We start from the raw sequence: 25,336 nt of genomic DNA on the forward strand, positions 1-25,336 counted from the left end.
TCCGGTTCGCGAACGATCTTTCTTTTGAACCGGTTCTTTTTAGTGAACCGAATCAGTTCACCAAATCGGATTGAATCGTTCTAAACGGTTCGCGTCTCCAGTCAGCGCTGATCCATAATTTACTAAAGTTACTAACTTTCTGACATGAGTGACAGTCCCTCCGACTAGAAATAGACTAATAACCTGAAGTATATGCTGTAACTACAACAGTTCACTGAAATGAGACTGACAGAACTGATGTGAAGTGAACTCTGGTCCATCCGTCTCTCTGTCAGCAGCTCGTGCCTCGTAGACCTCGTTAAACCACGCCCCCTCTGCTCATTTCAAATGCAAAGATATCAGCCAATCACAACAGTGGGCGTTTTTGCTGAAGTCTCACAGCAGACACGCCTCTTGAAACAGGGCATTCAGCCACAGGGCAAACATCCGTATTGAAAAAATGGCTTTTATTTCTAAATTATGACATTTTATGATGTAAAAATCATACTAACAATATAAGTACACCTCAGGAAACATTATAAAATAATAGAAAAATGCCATGCCATGGGACCTTTAATGCCGCGTTCCAGGCAACCCGTAACCCGTGTTTTTCCTTCTACCCGTGAAAGTGCACTGGAACTGTATAAAAGGCTCATGGAGAAAAGGGCTTTTACTGTGGGACTTCTATTTTGATAGGTACTGTAGAGTGCAATTCATGATGCTTCCAGTAGGTGGCATTATTGTTATCGTTTGCTGCCTGCTGCGTCATTGTATTATTACTGAGAGAACGGCAGCTGTGCACCTAGAAGTTTCTTCCTGCCTGTTAGTTGGATGTTCGTTGGCGTTTTGGTGTCCAAAGTGTTAGTAAATGACCATAAAGTAAGTTTATTTTGATTTCTCAATATTTCAACCGTGTTTTAAGTGTATTAGTGAGATTTGTGTACTTCCCTGTACATGCACGGACATGTAGCGATCCACGTGAGATTGTGTGACAGATAAACAACATGTAACGTGATTTCTGCTGCAGTTAAATGTTACAGTTTGTGTTGTATATGTTTGCAATAGGTTAAATAATGACCCTTCAGACGGATTAATGCATATTATTTGCCTTTTATGATGTTATTTTGGTAAATCAGATTATTCATTGATGCATCTAGATTCATTAATATATATATATTAATGCCAAAGTCTTTTGTGTGATCTGACCAATAGTAATTATTTTTGGTGCTTTACCAGTTATTTAAAGTTGTTAATGTAATATGTTTTTGTTATTTTTAGACTTAATCTTCAATACACTTTGGAAAGAAGCACCAGTCTCCTCATTATTTATGTCCTGACCGACACAGGGTTGTATACTGCTCACAAGTAGACCCAGAGCCTAGCAGTCTCCTTTCCTCTCCAACAGGAACGGCAGCCAAACCCGGCTGTGACTTCCCACCCGTGAACTCATACTAGATCGATGTAGGCTACTCCCAGTTTTGACGTCACATAGCCCGCGAAGCAACAATGGCAGCCCCCAAATAACGTATAATAAAAGGTATAACAGCTTTTCTTGCCATCTGCGCTGTTTTTCTCCTCCGTTTCCCTCAAATAAACAAGGAGTAAGCACCTTGGGTGATAGAAATGATTGTAAATGAGCATACACCCCGTACGGTCCGCCATGCTTTGTTTACATCTAACAACCACACAATTCCTTGGGCTCAGGCAGTTTGGCGTGACTTTGCCTGGAACACTACCAAGTCGTGAGTCGTGGTTTGAAGTTGTAATTTACGGGCTCAAAAACCTGCCTGGAACGCAGCATAAGTGCAGGTGGTGATTGCTGTGATGATGTGCAGGTGTGTGTGCTCAGTACTCAGGTGATTGGGATCGTTGTGGTTGTGAGAGGGTGGAGCCTGGCGTGCTTGTAACAGATATATACTAATCATGAACCAATAAAGAGGTAGCCTTAAAGGGTTACTTCAGTGATTTAGCATTAAGCTTTGTATCAGTAGACCCAGTAGTATATTCTAATTATGGTACTTTTCACTCGTATCCCCCTGAGACGAGAGAAATATGCATTTTATTTCTGGAAAAAATCCTCAGATGACGCAAATATCGTCATTTTGCGTCATCGGAGGATTTTTTGGCCAGAGGCTAAAGACTACAGCCAGTAGAAGGAGCTAGTTTTCAACCCGCCCATAAGGAAGGGATCTCACTCACAGAATGTAAATGCACAAGGCTGCTCGGATCTGGAGCGGTGCGGAGCAAAGTGAGTGTTTCAACTTTTCAATGAATTCCTATGAAAGTTAACCTTCCATAGGCATGATCTGATAACGCGCCAGACTGGGCACGTGCCGAGAATGACTGTTGCGCTTACCTCAGCTCTGCTCAGCTCTTCTCGTGATGAATTAAATCTTGACTCCTGCAGCGTCTGTGCCGTGACTTTCGTCACTCACACGTTATTGAAAAGACATGTTCAGTTTTTAATTGTAGTCTCTAACTGAATGAAATTATTGTATTACTATGAAAAACAAAGTGGCTGTGTAATGGTGGCCAAGTGATAAACCAGTAGCCGTGGCTTTGGGAGTGGCCTCGTTGGGCAGCGAAGGAGTGCATTCTGGGAGTTGTTGTCTTTCATCCACATGAGACAAAAATACATTTTTTGTCTTTTCTCAGTCTAGAAGGCACCAAATTCAAAAATAATTTCACATTTCTACTTCATAAATGACCCAGTTTAAATACACATTCATCTTCGCAGCGCTGAAGTGCCCCTTCAGGAGTCATAAGGATTCATGCATGAGTAACAGCAGCCTTGAAGGAAGTCCATTTACTCACCCCCAAGTCATCCTAGGTAGACTTGGTAAACCCAACCTGATCTGCCGGCGATTTGATTTCACCCTGCAACTTCCGGCGACACGAGCGACAGTGACCGTTGGCGACAGAATGTGGGCGTGTCAAGCGACACGAGACAAGTGACAAGTGACAAAAGTTCAGAAATTTCAACTTTATGCAAATGAGAAGCGATTTTCGTGAGCGACAACCTATAGGAGTGAAGTCAGTGGAGTACACGTGATCCGTCTGCTGTACTGCTACTGCGGTGTCGTGTTAAGATGGAGATGTTGATTTTAGATGTTAGCAATTTCCCTGTTCTTTACTATGTGTCTCTGTGTACATACAGAGACACATTTAAAAAAAATTATGCATGGAAGGACGAGGGTGATCTGCTAATGACGTTTATAGGCAACCCGTAGTGGGAACGCCCACTAGCGACATGAATCTCTGGCGCTGGCGACATGCAGCGACATCATCGCTGGCGGTGTGAACGGGGCTTAAGGCAGCGTTTGTGCATGAAGGCACCTCACGAAACTGATTTCGGACAGACTTCTTAGGCAGTGTAACAGTTTAATGATCTACAGCAAAATAGAGAGAGCTTTGGTGAGAACTAAACAAATATTTAATTACATAAGTAATTTCTCGCTAGAAATGACATCAGAAGTAGAAAATGTTGGTAATAAACTTACATTTACACAAAAACTGACCAGCAAACGCAACTTTCGGACGCCATCTTTTTTTCCAGCTCAACTGTCACAGAATGGAACGCACAGGATTGTGGGATATCAAAGGCAGCGAAGGATACAAATATGCTGCCTCCAAAAATCGATCACATGAAGGTATCTCAGGAGACAGGAAGTGAAGCTAACATTAGATCAGTGTTTCCCAACCGGGTGCCACGAGAGCAGGGGTGCCGTGTAAATGTCCTTCAAATAAATATTTTTTTAATGATAAAATGTGAATAAAACAATTAATATATATGATGAATGTCTAATGTCTGAAATAACATATCTGAAATAACATGTCTGCCGTCAACAGGGTGAAACCGTTCTCGTTAAAAATTTGAATCGTATGGTTCTCCACCCACGGTTCGGCACGCACTTGCACCGCGGTACATCTCACATCTGATGACGCATCTATAATGTGGGTTGTAACTTGAATGTATGTTTCTGTCGATGGATACACGTGCTGGATCCCCGGTACATTACAACAGCGATAATAAAAAAAAACGTGGGCAAAACGGTCTCTCTTTGTAAACTTTGTTCAATGCATGCGAGTGCTGCCGTATGTCATTTTCGCTGTCATCACCCGGGTGTCTGTAGTGTCAAAAGTGTCATCTTGATGAATATCCTAGCAGACATAATCTGTATGCCTTAAGTGAACTTTATACAGTCGAGAAAGACGACTATTATCTGTGCATTAGGTCCTAAAGGGGCAGTAGCCTTTACTGCTGTCTGTTTAATGTCAAACACTAAAGACACTAACTGCTCTTGATTAAATAGCTTTTTTAAGTTTAATAGAATTGAAATGTTATTTTACATACATTTCTGTACCTGAAAACTAATGTTAGACCTACCTGAAAAACCTGAAAAGCATTGTTTATTTTATTAGTATCTTTGCTCGATCGTATTTAATTGTGCTGCTGCTTTTATTTAAATTATTTGTTCTTATTATTTTCTTTATTTTTATTTGACAGTACTCCTTTTTTCCATGAACATAGCAAATACCGAACCGTACCTACACCGTGAACCTAAAACCGTGATACAAACCGAACCGTGAGCAATCTGTACCATTACACCCTTAGCGTAACGTATACGAGGGGGTGCCACAAAATTTAGAACATTTTCAAAGGGTGCCATGACTGAAAAAAGGTTAGGAAACACTGCATTCGATTCGGACGAGCCTTGGTGCCTTCCTGCCTTGAAATGTGTCCTCCGAGCTCCGAAGGCAGCATTTTCCAGGTTTCGGACATTACTTGTAGGCTACACTCATTATTGCGGTGCATTGTGGGATTGAATTAGTCTTACCAGACTCTCGTACATTTAATTTGTACAGAGAGTCTGGCCACTCTCCATTGACAAGCGTTTACTTCCTTGAAGGCGGGTACGCTGTTAAAGTTTAACCCTTTCATGCATGGTGTCCACATTTGGGGACAGTTAATTTAACTCCATTTAGGGTTCATTAATCTTGGTAATTCTCTCCAAACCACTTGAGGGCAGTGTCAGTAGATTGACAGCAATATTTTAACAATGGCTACTGTCTTGTAACCCAAATATTAATTGATTGATGACATCATTAATCCAAGATGGCTGACAGCGATAGCCATGTGCCAAATGCCCCAGGCATATCTGTGAAAAACTTTTACATAAGGAGGTCAATTGAGCTAAAAAAAATATTAGTATGTACAGTAAAGTATGATGAATATGTTACTATTTTAAAAACTAAAATTTAGAGTAAAATGTTGTTTTTATACACCAAAAACTAACTGTTCACGTATGAGGACGTCATGCAACAGTGGAGTCAGATTGCATAAAGTCTGATTTCTGTAACCTGCTAGTATATGTGTTCTGTTTTTGCAAATATGTTTTGAATTGTCTTATATTGTAACAAAACAGACATTTAACAAATATATCAACATAAATAACCATTAAAAGTGACATATTATGGCATTAAATGGCAACTTTACACATACATACCGAGACAAATGTGCATTTTGCCTACCAAACAGGGACAGCACAGGTCAAGCACTCAGTTCAGAATAACAGAGAATATCCCAGAGGACAGTGTGTGTGACAGTGACCGCACTGATGAGGAGTGTGTGCCAGCAAAGCCCAGCCCATATTGCTATTAGGTTTCCACATATATGTAACTAGCATTATAGTTCCTACACTCTGTGTTTTATCGTTGTTATATTGTAATATTAATGTTTTAAATATCTGAGCTGTTATGCATAGCATAAAATTACATCATAAAAGCACAATATTCCATTTTGTCATCTGTGGCTTTTTGTCCCATTTTACGCCTTTGTTGCATGGTGTCCACATACGTGGACAGTTAAATAATTTTTAAATAAAACTGAATTTTGTAAAAATTAAAATGGATTTCAATTTTAGCATCATATTACAATAATAAAAAGAATTTTAAAAAAATCTAGATAATTTTTTCCATAATGCATGCATGAAAGGGTTAAAAACTATTCGATCTGCCAAGAGCCACTCTGGATCTGCCATAACCAATCGCTTAGAGATGGGGAGTTCGGTTCTTTTCCAAGAACCGGTTCTTTCGCAAAGTTCATTTCAATGATCCGGTTAAAAAAAAAAACGGTTCTTTTATATCCTCACGTATTGACGTAATTTCTATCATCCCGGCAGATGAAAATACATTATAACACATTCATATAAAGTAATTTGTAACTTAGTAGCCTATAATAGTAATAATAATAAGTATCGTCATCATCATCTTGGATAAGTTCTTAAATGTACGTTTTGCAAAAGCACTCAATACAGCCACTGTCCTGCAAACGCGGATGTTAACACAGATTAAATAAATTTACAATGACATAACATAAATTTACATTTAAGTCCTCGTTCATCCGGGCTCATATTATCAGCACAGCATCAGTTGTCTGAGAGAAACAGTTCTATTCAGACCAGGGTCGGTTCTAGGATGTCACCCTTAGGGGGGCTTAGCCCTCACTGCTGATAACACTACTGAGTGTTATGGCTGTGTGTTGCAGAATGTTGATAGCACAAATATAAAGGATAGCAAAAATGTGCTCATAGCTGAATTACATTAGTTGCCACATTGGCGCCAAAACGCTAGTTATTGTTTGAATTTCATTTAAAAATTTTAAAAGCTAAGACTCTGTTTCATATCAAAGCAGGTTTGGGTAGTGACGGAATTGAATCGTGATGATCGAGCTTGCCACTACTTTAATTTCTAATATTTCTTTAATTTACGTATATCAATATATTATTAATTATTTTCTCATTAAAATACCGGTGTTACTCAATTAAAAAGGAATTCAAATCAATTTAAATAATGCATTTACCAATACACTGGGATTTAGCCAGTGTCACATGGAGGATGACGTCCTTGATTTAAAGTTTCAAAAAGGAAATGCTTTTGGCCTTTATTTCTCCAGATGATGTTATCCTACCCGTTGTCTGTCATGTCGTCTGTCATGTTGTCTGGGAAATGAAAATATGTTAAATCAACATTCCGTTGTCAACATTAAGTCATTGAATCAACATTTACATTTTTTACATTTTTATGCATTTGGCAGACGCTTTTATCCAAAGCGACTTACAGTACCAGTATTACAGGGACAATCCCCCTGGAGCAACGTGGAGTAAAGTGCCTTGCTCAAGGACACACTGGTGGCGACTGCTGGAATCGAACCAGCAACCTTCTGCATATCAGTTGAGTGGTTTAACCCAATAGACCACCATCTCCATCAAATTCTGATGTTGATTCAACATCATTTTGCACCCTGTTTTAATATTGAAGAAATCCTGTCCAGATCAACGGAATTTCAATGGTATTTCAATTGTTATTAAGCCATAGAAAATGAATGTAATGCCAATTAAATAGCCTATAATGAATATCCTGATTTATCTACAGCCAGGATGTTAAAAAATGATGGCACATTTGAAATATTGTATGCCTAGCCTAGCCTAAAACACTGACCACACCACACTATTTAAGGTAAAAACAAATGAATTTATTATTTCATTATGTGTCCTCTTTAGCCTATTTACAGTTCATGGTCCTCTGACGTCTGAATGGTTTGTTGTGCAGTCCCTCCTGCCCGGTCTGGGGCATAGCGCAGCCACTTTTCCACAGCCTGGGCAAAAGTAAATTGGGTGACGGCGGCTGTCCCCATCTGCTGTGTAAGAGCATCTAAAACAGAAAATACAAACACAATGCAAAAATTTAGCCTAACTTTAAACAGAACATATTTGACACAAACAAATACACACACTTGGAAACAAATACAGTAGCCTAGGCCTAGGATTTTTCAATGATCTGAGTGTCCAGTGTTGTAGTAGGCTAGCCTATCATGTTCTCCCTACATTCAAAGCACTACATTTCAAATCGCGATTATGTTTGGCCGATTGATAAAGAGTTCGATCCGGGTGGGAGGAGAGCGCTGCCAGGAAAGTCTCAAAAACACACACACACACACACACACACACACACACACACACACACACACACACACACACACACACACACACACACACACACACACACACACACACACACACACACACACACACACACACACACACACACACACACACACACACACACACACACACACACACACACACACACACACACACACACACACACACACACACACACACACACACACACACACACACACACACACACACACACACACACACACACACACACACACACACACACACACACACACACACACACACACACACACACACACACACACACACACACACACACACACACACACACACACACACACACACACACACACACACACACACACACACACACACACACACACACACACACAAATCCAAGGCAATTCACACATGAATGACGATTTGCACATTCACATTACAGGATGAACCTGTACATTTTAAACATTCGAAAGTTTTTGTGCACAGTTGTAAATCTACGAATTGTGTTTTGCATTTGTGAAATGTATTTTATAAATATATAATTTTATTTTACACACGTGAATTGTTTTTTGAGCACGTGAATTTGGTTTCATGCATGTGAAATTGGTTACACACGTGTGCATCTTGTTTTTTGCGTGAATTATTAATGAGTCTAATCTGTCTCCATACTATAGTATCACATCTGTATGTGTAATGAGGAAACCAAAGGATGGCAGACAGAAACATGGATCTAAGTGCAGGAATATTAACAAGAAGAGCAAAACCAGTTTACATATACAACTGGTAACGTTAGCTGAATAATATAAAGTTATTATTCCACATAATCAGCGTCGTTTGCGCCTGGTTACCATGGTTACACAAGTAAATATCAGGAAGCTATGGCGACAAGAGGCGCAGCAGGTAATTTACCCATCACCAGATATCTTTTACCATCAAAAATGAATTTTACCATTTGTTTTTCTTTATATCAACTTTCAAGCTCCACTGGTTGCGTTCGGCAGCTGCCAGAAACGTCTCATGTTTCCAACGCACTTTGCGCCTAATCGCATGGGCAATGAAATGCTCGCGCTGCGCTGCTCAACTGACTCCAAGAAACTAGGACCCGGATGTTACGACAACCACACGGTATTAACGACGGCAGAGCAGTTAGTAACTTATAAGTTAAGCAACGTGTTATTCTTTTCATCTAACTTATCAGTTCACAGGTGGGCACTCTTATATATGACCTCCAACACAGACCTGAGAGTAAGAGGGGGTACGTGTTAGCAGCCCGCACTGCGCAACGCTTTCTGCCTCCATTTAAGGTAGGGCCACATAATACGCTTTTCTAAGTAAAACACAACCACTTTTATTTAAACAAACAACTAAATTGCTTGTTTTTATAGACAGTCACCCCTTCACCACAGAAATACCAGCAGGACTGGACGCGGTCTAAAGTGTGTCCTCCAGGGAAAGCTCCCTTCAATAGTACCACTGTAAGACTCAGACCCTCAAATGCAGACTCCAGCCCTGGGTATGATGGAATCATGTATATTATAAACATGTACAAGGTTTTTATTTATTTGCATGCCTCTGCCCCCTTGAGAACCACTAATCTACCCCCCCCCCCCCCCCCATTACATTTACATTTACATTTATGCATTTGGCAGACGCTTTTATCCAATTTATATACTGGGTTAAGGCAAAGCAAATCTCAAGCTTTAAATAAAGAGAAATATAGGGTCCAAAAGTTTGTAACCACTAGTAAAAAAAACAAAAAAACAATTCATTTTTGTAATTTAATTGTTTTACAATTCATATTACCAAATTGATAATCTAAGTGAAAGTTGAATTGAAAAATCAGCATGAATTTCAGAATGACGATCTGGAAGTCCACTAGTTTGTGGAAAAACTGATTATGTTCTCCGGCATGATTTGAGAATTATTCAAAGAGCCTCTGTGCTTCTGTATAAGCAAGAACATTCTAAAACGTTTAATTCCAGGTTTAAATTAAATAAATCCTATACTTTCTATGGATATCTCTTTTTTTTAGTCCAGGGGCATATGCTCATGAGACCATCCAAGGTAAGAAGGTGTCGTGGCCTATGAAATTCGGCTCTCCAGACTGGTCAAAAGTGCCGTTGCTGGAGAGAAGAGCACTGCGTACAGAGGTACAGATATGTCTGACACTCTTCTACAAATTACAAATCAAATAAGTAAGAAAAGTATGTAAACAACCTGTTGGGCTTAATGTGCTTTTCCTTAGCTGATTATTTTCCTGACCTAAGCTTAATGTATGATTCCTTAGATTCTTTTCATTTTTAACTTCATGTGTTTTGTCCCGTCCATGCAGCTCCTCCATGACAAAGAGTTCAGGAAACAGCGGAACAGGGTGGCATATCTGCGCTTGTTTTACTGACGACTAAAATAGTACTACAAAAATGCAGTGTGATTCTCAATGTAACGTTACTGGATTCAAACATTAAAGCATTAAAAGACAAGTTCTACTTGTTTCTCATTTTCATTTCATTATATGAAACCATATTTTTGAGGTGTCCTATATTAGACACATTCCCAGAAGATTACTTAAAATGTGACCCTGGACCACAAAACAGGTCATAAGTCGTGCACGGGTGTATTTGTGGCAATGGCCAACAATACATTGTCTGGGTCAAAATTATCAATTTTTCTTTTATGACAAAAATCATTAGGATATTAAGTAAAGATCATGTTCCATGAAGATATTTTGTACATTTCATACCGTAAATATATAAAAAATGTATTATTAGTAGTAATATGCATTGCTAAGGACTTAATTTGGACAACTTTAAAGGCGATATTCTCAATATTTTGATGGCCAAATATTGTCTTATCCTGGTCCAGGGTCACAAATGTAATTTCTGTAGTGGTGAGTAAAGCAACAAGACACGGGACACACGTTTCTAATGGGGATGTTAACTTCATCCCCACGTTCTGGTTTAATTGTCAACTTGTCCTTTTGAAACACCATAAAATAAACAATAAAAGACATTTATTATCATTCACAAATGAGTAACAAATACACACAAATCAAAAGAGATTGCCATGTTTCTGATGTGTGGAGAACTGTAAAAACTAAATTATATTTCAAGGAAAGGCTTATCAAAACAGACTGCTTAAAATCAAGTGTTACTCTTTAGGGAAATTGCATGTATGAAATGCCTCTAATATTTTTGAGATGTACAGAACAGTGTCATAAGAATCAAATGTCAGTAACATGGAGCACTGTGTGTTGCCAAATTGCAGTTGTTGAACTCCTCCATATGTTAGCTGCTACTTCAAAGGGCGCAATGTGATTAGCAAGTGCTAAGAAATCATCATTCGTCATAACCCGATGATGTAAAAGTAGCCGAGTCAATAAATTAGTATTCATTTTTTCCTTCTCACTTTGGGCTTTTTAACTGGCCGTAGATATGGGTTGTCAATCATGTTTTCCTCATTGGCCTTCCCTGAAGACACAGCACCACCTGGTGGCAGCACTGCGTTTTCCTTATCTGCACCCGAGTCATCCTAGAAATTGAAAGAAAAAGATTTTATTTTTTGAAATAATAAATATAACTACAATAAAACTATCACAACAGAAAAGCATACATTTTCTTGCATAAAACCAGCCATTTGGATAAAAAGCTTTAGGCTTGCCTGAATGATGTGACTGCTGTTCTCTGTGTCTGTCTGGTCGTCCTGCTCGGATGAATCGGTCTCCTCCAGGGTCTGTAGCTCTAGTTCAGAGGGCAGCAGGGCGCTCAGGTAAGGGATGGAGCTCGGCCTTGCAGCAATCACTGATTACACACAGACAGATGAAAAAACATTCACTAGAAAGGCAAAAGGTCACTCAAAGTATAATGGGACACTGGTGATTGTATAGGACAGAAAAACTCACAAGGAAATGCACTGATGTCATCCTTAAAAAGGCTTTGCGTCTCTCCGGTCTTGGCCATGAAGCGCGTGAGAGCGCGCTCCACATCTCTCCTTTGTGATGCCGCCTTCTCTCTCACCACCTGGTAATCTGACACAGGCTCTCGAAAGGTCTAAAACACAAAAGTGAGATATGCTGAATGCATGTTCTTAAAGGGTTAGTTCACCCAAAAATGAAAATTCTGTCATTAATTACTCACCCTCATGTCGTTCGACACCCGTAAGACCTCCGTTCATATTCGGAACACAAATGAAGATATTTTTGTTGAAAGCTGATGGCTGAGAAAGGCTTCAGATAGGCCTCCATTGGCATTCAGTACATTTACTCTCCCAAGACGCTTAAAAGGCACTTAAAACGTCATTACAAAGTCCATCTCACCACAGTGACTCTACAATAATTTTACGATGCGACGACAATAGTTTTTGTGCGCAAAAAAAAAATCAAAATAACACCTTTATCCAACTTGTTCTTGTCTTCCGTGTGTGCCTCCACGACGCATCCGCGAGAATATGATGTAGCGCCAGCGTTCGGGAATCCATGAAATGCACACTTAAGCCCCATTTTGAGAACTACGCCGAGACCTAAAGCACGATCAATGTAGAATCCAACAGCTTAGACACGCGCGTCTTCCTCTGCTCGTAAACAAATCGCTGCGTCGTGGAGGCACACACGGAAGACAATAACAAGCTGGATAAAGGTGTTATTTTAATTTTTTTTTTTTTTAATTTTTACAAAAACTATTGTCGTCGCATCGTAAGATTATTGTAGAGCCACTGTGGTGAGATGGACTTTGTAACGATGTTTTAAGTGCCTTTTATGGGTCTTGGGAGTATAAATGTACTGAATGCCAATGGAGGCCTATCTGAAGCCTTTCTCAGTCATCAGCTTTCAACTAAAATATCTTCATTTGTGTTCCGAATATGAACGGAGGTCTTACGGGTGTCGAACGACATGAGGGTGAGTAATTAATTACAGAATTTTCATTTTTGGGTGAACTAACCCTTTAATGTTAGCGGTTGTTAAGCTCGTTTAAGTCGCCCAATAACAGTGCATCAGGTGAGCAATACAGACTTACTGGTGTTTTGATGTATGTATGAGGATCTGGGAACTCTGGGAAGTGGCTGGGGATGTGTGGTGGATGAGTGCGCTTCTGTCCAGCCGTGAGGGCTTTTGGGACCACTGGAGCATTTGTTACTGGAGCTGTCCAACGCAGCAGTGTTACACATTTAAAAAGGAACATTTACAGCAGATTATGCAAGATAATTGGATATATTAGTGAAAAACGCAACACATACGTGCAGTTATGACCATCCTTTGTGATCTTTTGGCATACACTGGAAGAGTGTCCACATTAAAACCTGCAAATGTGAAAAAGTAAACCTTAGATGAAAATGATTCAACCACATGGAGAAGTACAGAGCCCCTTAAGGGACCTTTGCAAAAATAGAATATACAGACTTTTTTTACAGAATTTTTTTTGCGTGCACACACATTACAATTTCCGTTTTATGTATACTATAACGTATTTCCTTTGTGCGTCACTGCCATATTACTATGAAGAAAATTAGCGTATGGATATATATTAACAAAGATATATTAGCTACAAATTCGTTAGGGCAGTATGCCTCTTATGTCACAGCCTTATGTCAGCTTATCCTCTGAAGGACGAGAAACCACACTGTAAAATGAGCTGATGCCGCGATACGGCTGTGTGCTTTTGCCAAGTTCAAGGGTCTATAAAAAAGGCCGACATAGTAAAAAGAGCTCAAAATGTGGCTTTCGTGAAGGCAGTACATCAGATTCGAAAATTCCAATAGTTTCTCGTGAGCACGGAAAAAAGTTTCTTGTGTGTACAGTTTTCTATTTTTGCAAAGATCCCATTAGGCGCTCCGTAAGAAGTGACATTTTTTTATACTTTAACTACATATCGATGAAAGGGGAACCAACCCATTTCGACCAGGGTGATGACCACATCAGAGAGTGTAGGGGTGCTTCTCGCTGTGTGCTCACAGTTTGCCTTCGCACATCGTCCAACCTCACTGATATCTATCACAAGACAATGAGACTCTTAATAAGGAAAACCACATAAAAGAAACTTCTTTTCATTTTGAAATAAAAACTCAATACTAATAGTAATAACAAATAAATAATACAAAAATTTAAAAGTAATACATATACATACACGCACAGTCAGGCATAACATTATGACCACCTTCCTAATATTGTGTTCCTAATAATATATTTGCTGCCAAAACAGCCCTGACCCGTCGAGACATGGACCCCTGAAAGTGTGCTGTGGTATCTGGCACCAAAATGTTAGCAGCAGATCCTTTAAGTTGAGAGGTGGGGCCTCCATGGATCAGACTTGTTTGTTCAGCTCATCCTACAGATGCTCGATTGGATTGAGATCTGGGGAATTTGGAGGCCAAGTCAACACCTCAAACTCATTGTGCTCCTCAAACCATTCCTGAATCACTTTTGCTTTGTAGTAGGGCACATTATCCTGATGAAAGAGACCACAGCCACCGGGGAATACCGTTTCCATGGTCTGCAACAATGCTCAGGTAGGTGGTCCGTGTCAAAGTAACATCTACATGGATCGCAGGACCCAAGGTTTCCCAGCAGAACATTGCCCAAAGCATCACATTGCCTCCGCCGCCCATGACCCGGTTTGTTGGTTCACCACTGTTCCTTCCTTGGACCACTTTTGATAGAGACTGACCACTGCAGACCATGAACACCCCACAAGAGCAGCAGTTTTGGAGATGCTCTGACCCAGTCATCTATCCATCACAATTTGGCCTTTGTCAAACTCACTCAAATCCTTACGCTTGCCCACTTTTCCTGATTCGAACACATCAACTTGAGGACAAAATGCTCACTTGCTGCCTAATATAACCCACTAACAGGTGCAGTGATGAAGAGATAATCAGTGTTACTCACTTCACCTGTCATAATGTTATGCCTGATCGGTGTATATATTATATATCCCTGCTAAAAGCCATGTCACACTGTAGGATCTCAGTTGTCATTAATGTCAGACTGGTGGCTAGCAAACAAAAACAATTTCTAGCATGAATTTTGATCATGGCTTTTCTTAAAAACGAAAGCTGGGAAAATTATGAAGTTGTGTTTTGTTGTAGTCTCACTAATTGCGTCATCAGGTTATGCGCTCCAATTGGTTTTATGATTTGACAGTTGTTGTAAGAGAAGCCACACTACAGGACTGCATCTCAAAACGTCTGACACTGCCAGAATTTCACCTTGGTCGAATTTGATTCCAATGGTGATTAATCAGCAGTCAAGCAAGCGATCAAAGACTTCAGATTTTGGCCTAGGATCAGAGGAATCTTTTAGAATTCACAAAACTTGTCTCAAATCGTACAGTGTGAACCTGGCTTTACATCCCCGGATGGTTTGAAAGTGTCCAAGCTAAACATTTGACAAGCCTCACAGGTGACCTGAATAAGATGAATGGACTCACAGCTCTGCATCATCTCAGTGAGTGTCTCCACCGCAGCTTTCTCAGCGCTCTCAAAGCCACACTCCGTCAGCAGAGAGCTGACCACCACCTGCAGTGTGCGTCTCCGAGCCAGCTGATAGTTCTCTGTAGGACTTGCGCTGGTCTTACTGCTCCCAGAGCGCTGCAATTATTAAAAGAACAGAGTATTAAACACTTTACATTAAAAACTATAAGGCATTTGTCTGGCTGTCTCAAAACCAAGTGTTGGTTGCTGCCATTTATGGTTCTACTTATTAAACCAGACTAAGATGTTTTGCTGGTCTTCCAAACTGTGAGAGATAAACATATTAGGGACAGTAGTAGCTTTTTGTGTGTGTGTTCCAACAGCATTTCTGGGCATTTGATGCAAGAACAGTAAGTTTGAGACTTTATGCTAACAGACAATGAACTGTTACTAGATAGCTCAGCAAATGTATTAACCACATGTCGTTACTATTTAACGTTTTGCATATCATAATAAAAAAAGGTGCTTGCATATGAAACAGTCTCTTCTTTTAATTATAGGACACATTTGCCCTTAAACGTGTCATATATTTAAACAAAGTTATTGTTGTTTGGCTAAACTAGCATGCTGCAGGCAAGAGAAATGAAAGGAGATATTTACGCTTCCGGAGTTTAAAGATCCACTCCCGATCATTACAGGGTCTGCCATTTTTTACTCTACTGTTTTTTCCTTTGATGTTTAGCATTCGCAAATACACTCATTGTGCTTGCCTCGTTTCCTAAAGACTGTATTTGTTTTGTTTTTTTCTATACTGAGTGAAAATGGCAACCCTATCAGAATTTCCAAAAGGGCCACCGGAAGACTGTTGTTTTCGGTGTGTTTCCAAAATAAAAGTCAAAAAATAAACGTGCAGACATTATGTAAAAAAATAAAAATAAAATTATATATGTATATATATATATATATATATATATATATATATATATATATATCAAAATTAGTATTTGTGTTACGTTTGAAGTCATCTATATGCTATCGTAGCCTACTCCTAAACGTAGAAAAAAAATAACTTAGTAGCATATTTATGCTTCAAAGTAGCCTACAGAAGTTTCTCTGAATATTTATGTTTTTAAAAAATCATGATCTTACAACTAATCTTAAACATTCTAAAATGTTAACTGATAACCAAGAAAGGTTTGTTTGTTAATTTGTTTTATTTGTTTGAACAGAAGAGGGCATTATACACATGAACTCCGTTATGAAAAGCAAAAACTAGGCCATGGCTTAGATATCTATTAAATAAATGATGACACTTATATTCCCATCATCTCACTTCCTGAAAACGGATTATCAGTTGTCAGGATGGGTAGTCCGAGATATATGCCGTAACCACCACCACAGCTGTTAAATAAACACAATTTATTCACAATTTATGGTCATCTTTATTTCCTACAAATACTTTATTCTTTTTCCTGTTGGATTTTAATATTCTTCCTCCATCTCCTCTTCATCTGTCAGTGGTGGTGGTGTTTTGCCAGCCTCTGCATTCTTGCTGTTGGCGGTGTAGAAGTCAAATGTTCATTTCATTACCCTAATTAAGAAATGTAACAGGTGGGATCAGAGAACATTTAATTATGTGAAAAGAGCATTAGACTATGTGGGGAAAAGCTGCCACACATTGAAATAGACACTGAATGATATTTATTTAATTTGTCAAATGTTTGTAAAGTCATGAAACCTACACCCATGAACCTTTTATGCTTAAAGCTTTACCTGATTAAATCATGTTTTTTATACTTTATTTTTAGCTGCTGCCACATTATAATTTTTTTTGCCTGTGGGATACCACGAAAATTAAACTTACACTCTAAAAAATGCTGGGTTATTTTTTTAACCCAACCGCTGGGTTGAGACTGTTGGGTCATTTTATTGGGTTATTTTCTCAGTGTTGGGATGTTTTTTGTGTAACCCAACCGCTGGGTTACCGGTTGGGTCAAGTATTCTGACAGTTGAAACAGTGAACTCACCCCTCCCCCATCAACGCCTCAAACAAGACTTCAGACCAACAACTCTACCTTCGCGGCCATTTGAATCACCTCAGGACTCAGGAGGTATCGTTTTTCAGCGAGGACAGCTGTTATTCTGAGAAAAAAGGTATGTTTTAGAGTATTTAATCTAGAAAACTATTACTGTACCCCAGAAAAATGCAAAAGTATGCAAAATAGGGCGATTCACACGACACAACAGTCTTAAAAAGTACGTTAACCCCTAGCTTCGTTCTTTGGTTTGTTAAGCCTATACTTTGTTATACAGCTTTTTCCTGCCTTTTGAATAATTCACATGTCTCTTTTGGCCAACATTTCCCCAGAAATATGTGACTTATGTGAGTCATTTAGTTCGCTAACATTATGTGTCTTCATAATGGGTTTTTTAAGGTCGATAGTCGACAGACACGCGAGCCTCGTTTGCTTTGTGATAAGACACTCGCGTCAGGGGTTTATCGCATTTTTTGTTTAAAATTAACAATATTAGAGAGTACATCATGAGTCCATCTTCCAAACCGTGTTTTTGTCCAGTCATGAAACACTAGAGTGAGTCTTGAATAAGAGTCAAGAGGACTTTATTGTCTGACTTTCTCTACTGCAGAGTAACGTTAAGTTACCTACAGCTAAACGTATGTCATATATTCGTATCTATAAACAGAGAGAAGGTTCTTCAGACAGAATAATATACAGTTTTACTTATTAACCGTTAGACCAGTGTTTCCCAACCGGGGTGGGTGCCGTCTGACGAGAGCAGGGGTGCCGTGTAAAAGTCCTTCATATATATCATATATATATATTTGATTGAATAGCTTTTGTAAGTTTAATAGGATTAATCTTTGATTTATACAGTCAAATATGCAATGTTATTTTACATTTGATCAATTTCTGTACCTGAAAACTAATGTTAGACGTACCTGAAAAGCATAGTTTATTTTATTAGTATCTTTGCTCAATAGTATTTATATGTGCTGCTGCTTGTATTTAAATTATTTGTTCTTATTATTTTCTTTATTTTTATTTGACAGTAGTCCTTTTTTCCCTGAACATAGCAAATACTGAACCGTACCAAAACGAACCTAAAACCGTGATACAAACCAAACCGTGAGCAATCTGTAGCGTTACACTCCTAGTGTGGGGGGGCCACAAAATGGAGAACATTTTCAAAGGGTGCCATGACTGAAAAAAGGTTGGGAAACACTGCTCTAGACCAACAAGCTACAACACACACACACACACACACACACACACACACACACACACACACACACACACACACACACATGTTTGTTTTTGTGAAATGTGAGGACATTCCATAGGCGTAATGGTTTTTATACCGTACAAACCGTATTTTCTATCCCCTTACACTGCCCCTAAACCTAAACCTAACCCTCACAGGAGACTGTGCAGTTCACTTTCTGTGAAAAAAAACTTGTTCTGTATGATTTATAAGCATTTTGAAAAGTGAGGACATGGGGAACGTCCTCATATTTCACCCTCTTTTTGTAATACCTATGTCATACCCATGTCATTATACACATTTGTGTCGTTGAGACATGGCTTTATACAAAGCATATGAGTGAGTTCATGTGTGACATATCTGTAATGTTAGAAGGTGCACTTGCGTGGAAATTTAAAACCATAGTCATATGGTCATATCTACACAGACATAACAAAGTGATAGTTTATTAATGAACTACGAGAAGGCACTGAATATGTCTGTTGCATAATCCAACGTTTCTCTCTGTGTAAAACACAATTAAATCTGTACAAAATACATTTTATATATTATAATAATAGTAATAATAATAATAATATTTGCCTCTTGGGTATTAAATGGATCCTGGAAAAATGGATTCAGTGAAACAGATTTGAATATACAGCAATAAACTAGACAGTCTATATCTCAAAGGGTTAGTTCACCCAAAAATGAAAATTCTGTTCTGTCATTAATTACTCACCCTCATGCAACGCAACTACCATGTTCAAGGCCCAGAAAGGTAGTAAGGACATTGTTAAAATAGTAGTTGCGTTGCTGTCTATGCAGGGTAAGAAAGCTCTCAGATTTTATAAAAAATAACTTAATTTGTGTTCTGAAGATGAACAGAGGTCTTACGGGTGTGGAATGACATGAGGGTGAGGAATTAATGACAGAATTTACATTTTTGGATGAACTGTCCCTTTAATGCATGTGTTTTTGACTTTTGATTATTTAAAACATGAACAAAACAGTTATGTTTTAATGACAAAAGTTCAAATAAGTGAGCAAATGGAAAATATCTGTATAGGCCAAAAATAAATAAATCTTATTGTTGTATAGTGCACAGTTGTCTTTTTTGTCAGTCATTGATTTAAAAAAAAGTATTTGCTCAAAAGTTAAGTGTATTCGAATTTCTCATATTCTCATCTGTTTGATATACAGACATTTTGTCTCATTTTAAATGTTTTAAGAAACGTGATGACTACTGAAAACTCACAGCCTCTGTCAATTTGCCCATTTTCCCACTGACAGGTTGCAGAAAAACAGCTTATGATAATGGATCATTTTGTACAGGAGAAGCTGAAAGAATGGAACTTGGATGTCTTGATACCAAGCTTTAAAGGTAAACTTTAAGTAAAATTAAAATGCACTTCTTTATATGTTCATTAAAACCCATTGAGCTCTGAATAGGTCAGTTTTCTTATATTCTTCTCTTGTCTCTTGTTTCCTTCTCTTTACAGATGAACAAATTGATGAAGAAACCCTCCTGCTGCTTGATGAAAAATCACTTGAAGCAATGATACCAAAGACAGGCCTACGTCTGAAATTTAAAAAGCACCTGAGAGAGCTCCTTGTTGTGAGTGAAGAAATCCACATTTAAGATGGGATATATCTGCTTTAAGTGTAAAAAAACAGTTGGGGCCCATGTTCGTTTTTTGTTTTCTCACCTAAGGAGAATGCATAATGTACATAGTTCATCAAGTTATTTTGAGTGTGGCCAAGCTGGGTGTCACAGGACATTTAATTACAGCAGATCTTTTAAGCGACATCTGCTCCAGCACCATATAGAGGCTGAGACAGAAGAATCCAGTCATTCAACACACTTGCCTGAGACATTGACATTGAGGTCTGACAGCAGACCTCTGACTTCTCACAGTCAGCCTTTCGAGGAGGAAGATAATGCTCGCCCTAATCCAACCCTAACTTGAACAATGTACAAATGAACAGCACTTTAAACAAATTTTTTTTAATTTATTTTTTATTATTATATACAGTATAATTGTGCTTAAAAAAATATATATTTTTTTACCTACACCTTATTCTTGTTTAAAAGCATTTACATAATATATATGAATGTATATGGAGGGTGATAAAAAGGTGACCTTGAAATTGTGGCGTTACAGGCAACGCGAGACGAGGAAAAATTTGAGTGCACCTAAATTTTGTGCTGGTGCACCTAAATAAAAAAATTGAGGCACACCAGTGCAACCAAGGCAAAGGTGTGTTCCGGGCTTTAAATGGATAGTTCACTCAAAAATGAAAAGTCTGTCATTATTTTACTCACCCTCATGTTACCATTTAGTCACAGTCTGAAGCCCTGTAACATATTTTGTTTTTTGCAATCTCTCGAGTGGTGTTAGCTGAAGAACATTGTGTCTTGTAGGGATATATTTTAAAATATGGAAATGCCTGTACTGTTCTGGAAAATTAATAGTCTTAAAAACCAACTTGAAAAAGCTTTGAAATGGGTTAAATACATTCAATAAAGACGGAAGACAGATCATTGCCTTTAAAGTGTTTAAAATAAGCTAATGCACTATTGATTTGTCATTTTCAGATTTCACAAGACTTCTCTATATTATTCCCCGACCATGCAGAGAGACTTTGTCAAAATTGGAAATTGAGTTTCAAAGACAAAATCCTTCACTTTGCCAGCCAGGAGAAAAAGGCTCAGGAGCTTCTCCACAAAGTAGACAATTTGTCTCCAGGTACAGTTGTGAATGCAAGAACATAGGTCTTCAACCCATGCTCCTGGGGACCCACCGTCCCGTGGAGTTGAGCTCCAACCCAAACATACCTGAACCAACTAATTTAGCTTTTCAGGATCACTTGAAAATACACAGGCAGGTGTGCAGAAGCAGGTTGGAAATAAACTTTGCAGGACCGGGGGTCCCCAGGAGCAGGGTGAAGACCTCTGCCTTAAAATAATGACAATAAAATAATTAATTGATACAAAATATTAATCTGCACAGAAGCCCAAAGTGACATTGCACTCAGGCTGCTACCTGTGATACTGCCCACCCCTATCTACAAAAACGGGATGAAAATGTTCAAACCAAGCTTGGAAGAAAATATCAAGTCTTTCATTGAATTCAAGAATGTAAGTAATGTAACATTGCACACATCACTATGCAGGCCATTATAAGAGCAACAGTATCAACAGTAATTTCAAAGTATTACATTCTGTATTTGTCATGACTTAGAATCAGAAAATAACTGTTGAAGAAAAACCTGATATGCGGTAACTCATTAATAATCCAAGAATCAATATGCGATACGACCCAGTTATTGCAAGGCATTGCGATATGTACATTTGTGATATTTCAATAATTTCGGCATATTCAACAGCCCTAATGTTATGTAACGTATGTTCTAAATTAATTACATAATGCCACTCAGGGACCACAAACATTTGTCATTACCTGGACTGCTTTAATAGAAAGTTAGTTAATATAAAGATTTCCAATATAATTGCTTTTTTGTATTTTTTATTTTAATACTATTTTTGTGCTCGACCATGGGGTTGAAAACATTTATGACATACTATTGCAAAGCCATGCGCACTTAGTCTCCTTGTAGGATTTAATACTGAGCAGAACTCTATATCCTAGAAGCCTCCAGAAGGACTGGACTTGGACAGACACAGCCTCACTAGGAGCATTTGAGAAGCATCCTATGAAGACTAAAGGACTAATTATGCAAATTAATGTAAAATGCCATTTGAGTAAACTGCATTATATTTAAAATAAGGATTGATTTTGGATAGGGGTAGGAATCGCATGGAACCTCACGATTCTGTACTATCGTGATATATGGCTCACGATAACGATAATATCACGAAACAGCGATTCTGCGATAATTTGTATATTGCTAAGGAATCCTATAATGATGCATCACAATATCTAACTATGAAAACAAAATGCCAGTACAGTGTTTGCTTTATTATTTGTAACAGAAAAGGCAAACAATTAGGCTAGAAAATACTTTATCATTTACCATCAACATTCAGCAAATGCACATCTACATCATGTAAACAAATTTCTGAATATCTAATAAACATTTAATTTCACAAACCTTGCAGATTTAATCGAATCCAGCTGATATCTTGTGAAGTGTGCATTTTTAGCCTGCATAAACGTGTTACTGCGAGTGACGGTCGGTCCGTGTGAAGTGAGTGAATGCGAACAGAAGATCAGCTTCACTGGAGATGCGATCGAAAAACCTTAAATCCTTCATTTTAAAATATGCTGTGCTGTATCCATTTGCCCACGGTGTCATATTCATATCGTTTTTACTGTGTGCTGTATGTAAAATTAGAATTACCTTGTCTTTATTTGAAAAAAATATGATTACCAGTGCGCATGAAATTACCAAAATGACTGAGAGCCCTGTTGCAGTGTTTAGCCTACTTCCTTTTTTCCACATATTCATATATTTTTAAACAATTACTTTATTTGTGAAAAATACTGTAACAGGATTGCAGATTCAAGAAGATGCCATCTAAAGTATAAGCATGTTTATTTTAAAGATTTGTTTTATAATTTATAATATATATATATATATATATAATATAAATAAAAATCATATATATAATTTTATGTTTGTGTGTGTGTGTGTATATATATATATATATATATATATTTAAAAAATATCGACTTTATATCGGCCATCGACCACCCTGCTCTCTAAGATACCGACATCGGCCATCAATATTGGTCGACTACTAATTTAGAGTGCCTTATTTTGTCAATTAGAATATCGATATTTGGCGCCAGTGTATCGATTCTTGCATCACACTGTGAAGGACAACAATATATCGCCATATCAATATTTTGTCCCACCCCTATTTTTGTATATAATGCTACATTGTGCTGTGAGTTGTATGTTTTTAACATTCTTCTGTTTTTAACAGGTTGGGACCAACATGGTGGAATTTTTGAAGGAGGCTGAGCTCACTAAACCCTTCCCCTTTGTACTTGGTCTTGGGGATGACAGTCAGTGCCATCAGGCCTTTGTAATAGTTGGCAAACAGGCACTACAGGCAAACACTCTCCTTGGTGCTGTGGACACATGTTTTAAAGTTTTTTATGTTTTGGACATTCATTTCCCAAAGCAGTGCGCACCAGTGTGGGAATTTTTGCAAACTGTTGTCTACAAACTCCCAGGAACAGAATCTCCATCAGTAAGACTGCTCCGTGGATACTTGTCATGTTAAGCAGTACTGGAACCACAACCCTCTCTAAGATGTTATGAGTTCATAAATGGAAAATTGTCAAAGTAATGCATACTGTTTCTAACGCATTTTATTGTGCCACTGTGTTCTTGTGCCAATTTGATAAAAGCTATGAGTTTAAGGGTATTTAATGTATTTAATGTAAATGTTAAAAGTAAAGCTAATGTAATTTATTGATATTATTTATTTTTTTAAATATTTCTAAACAAATTGGAATTAAATGTTCATTGAGCATGAAAATATTGCCTTTTTCTATGAATTTCTTTTATCTTAAATTTGCTCTCTTATTAATAAATCTTCTCCTTTTGATTATTACTGTTTCCTCTGGTAATTCTCTGCACTCATTATTTTCAAACCTATTTCAGGGTTTTATTTAACCAGCAATGTAGTAATTTTTAATCAATAGTTGAGTTAAATAAAACAACCCAACATGTTGGGTTAAAGATTTAACCCAACCAGTTGGGTTAAAATAACCCAGCGTTGGGTTAGTCCATATTTGACCCAGCGTTGGGTTGCCAAAATAACCCAAATTGGGTTATTTTGACCCAGCATTTTTTTAGAGTGTAATTAAACTAATTAAGAATTAAACTTTCATATTGACCGGGAAGTATGCAGACGTCTTTTGTTGGGTGCCGTTGCCATGGTGAATCATAATTTCGGAGCTCCATTGATCTTGGCTTTTCATAGCCGAGATGCACTGCACGCGCTTAACTCAGAGTCAGTCTACTCAGAGTTGGTTGAACCTCCTTATTGAAACAGGCCCCAGGACTTGATTAATGCAAATTCCTGTTTAAAAAAAACTCATGTGTACATTTGACCAAGAAGTTTCTGTCTTGGTCTGAGTATTTAAAGAGATGTTGCAGGAAAGTTTGGGGTGATTCTGTAGCCAGATCAGCCCGTAATGCTATGCATTATCCTATTTCCTTGAGGTCAGGTATGCATCTCTTACTCTTTACTTCAGAGCATTTGATATTATGTATTGATTATCTTTGACTTGATTATGTAATTGGCATGATACATTTACCTGACTAATAATAAAATGTTACATTTGATTTCATTTTGACTTACTCTGAAATTATTGACTTTAGTAGATTACGTTTTATCCATTGTTATCGCAAATCTGTGTCAGGTAACGGACAAAAGTCCAGTTTTGAGTGGAGCATAGGGCACACCAACTGAGATTTTAGAGTTCCGGCTAACTCTTGGCATTAGTTCAAGTGTACTTAGACTGTAAAGGCTAAAAAGGAATTTCCGTTTAGGACAACAATAATGCTGATCGAACAACCTAAATAGGGTGAGCCTTAACCTCTGTTTAATGTAATGTTACTCTAGCTAAGTGTTCGTGGGAAACCATGGCATGACCAAACCAAAGCTATCAGAAGAGTAATGTTGGTCAACTTATATCTGTAGTAGTGGTCATGACCAGAGATAATGTTAT

At 38.1% G+C, this 25,336-nt stretch overlaps 3 protein-coding genes across 3 annotated transcripts; 2 read left to right on the top strand and 1 right to left on the bottom strand.

Annotated features, from left to right (window-relative positions):
* Positions 1–7,165: 7,165 nt before the first annotated feature.
* LOC307117714 (ciliary microtubule-associated protein 3) lies at positions 7,166–10,432 on the top strand. The gene is made up of 6 exons (XM_079802732.1): positions 7,166–7,211; positions 8,941–9,086; positions 9,167–9,265; positions 9,347–9,474; positions 9,994–10,111; positions 10,294–10,432. The coding sequence occupies exons 2-6, from the start codon at positions 8,979–8,981 to the stop codon at positions 10,357–10,359; spliced, it is 519 nt and encodes a 172-aa protein (XP_079658858.1). The 5' UTR covers positions 7,166–7,211; positions 8,941–8,978; the 3' UTR covers positions 10,360–10,432.
* Positions 10,433–10,954: 522 nt separating this feature from the next.
* Positions 10,955–16,238, bottom strand: taf8 (TAF8 RNA polymerase II, TATA box binding protein (TBP)-associated factor). Its single transcript, XM_079802730.1, has 8 exons — positions 16,023–16,238; positions 15,380–15,539; positions 13,843–13,941; positions 13,191–13,253; positions 12,971–13,095; positions 11,860–12,007; positions 11,619–11,758; positions 10,955–11,489 (listed from the first exon to the last, which is right to left on the bottom strand). The coding sequence occupies exons 1-8, from the start codon at positions 16,068–16,070 to the stop codon at positions 11,349–11,351; spliced, it is 924 nt and encodes a 307-aa protein (XP_079658856.1). The 5' UTR covers positions 16,071–16,238; the 3' UTR covers positions 10,955–11,348.
* Positions 16,239–17,414: 1,176 nt separating this feature from the next.
* LOC307118213 (uncharacterized protein) lies at positions 17,415–24,209 on the top strand. Its single transcript, XM_079803750.1, has 6 exons — positions 17,415–17,516; positions 19,917–20,007; positions 20,126–20,241; positions 21,223–21,373; positions 21,638–21,765; positions 23,578–24,209. The coding sequence occupies exons 2-6, from the start codon at positions 19,935–19,937 to the stop codon at positions 23,878–23,880; spliced, it is 771 nt and encodes a 256-aa protein (XP_079659876.1). The 5' UTR covers positions 17,415–17,516; positions 19,917–19,934; the 3' UTR covers positions 23,881–24,209.
* Positions 24,210–25,336: the final 1,127 nt, after the last annotated feature.

The sequence above is a fragment of the Gobio gobio genome (genome assembly GCF_949357685.1).
Source record: "Gobio gobio genome assembly, chromosome: 21".
Lineage (NCBI taxonomy): Eukaryota > Metazoa > Chordata > Actinopteri > Cypriniformes > Gobionidae > Gobio > Gobio gobio.

Bases quoted from the DNA above. Each gene is read 5' to 3' on its own strand.
- LOC307117714 (XM_079802732.1), top strand. From the start codon at position 8,979: ATGTTTCCAACGCACTTTGCGCCTAATCGCATGGGCAATGAAATGCTC. The intron at 9,266-9,346 runs GTAGGGCCACAT...TTGTTTTTATAG, and splicing joins GCTTTCTGCCTCCATTTAAG to ACAGTCACCCCTTCACCACA. The intron at 10,112-10,293 runs GTACAGATATGT...CCGTCCATGCAG, and splicing joins GAAGAGCACTGCGTACAGAG to CTCCTCCATGACAAAGAGTT.
- LOC307118213 (XM_079803750.1), top strand. From the start codon at position 19,935: ATGATAATGGATCATTTTGTACAGGAGAAGCTGAAAGAATGGAACTTG. The intron at 20,008-20,125 runs GTAAACTTTAAG...TTCTCTTTACAG, and splicing joins CTTGATACCAAGCTTTAAAG to ATGAACAAATTGATGAAGAA. The intron at 21,374-21,637 runs GTACAGTTGTGA...TAATCTGCACAG, and splicing joins AGTAGACAATTTGTCTCCAG to AAGCCCAAAGTGACATTGCA.
- taf8 (XM_079802730.1), bottom strand. From the start codon at position 16,070: ATGGCAGACCCTGTAATGATCGGGAGTGGATCTTTAAACTCCGGAAGC. The intron at 11,759-11,859 runs GTGAGTTTTTCT...GTGTGTAATCAG, and splicing joins TGACATCAGTGCATTTCCTT to TGATTGCTGCAAGGCCGAGC. The intron at 11,490-11,618 runs GCAAGCCTAAAG...TTCAATTTCTAG, and splicing joins ACAGCAGTCACATCATTCAG to GATGACTCGGGTGCAGATAA.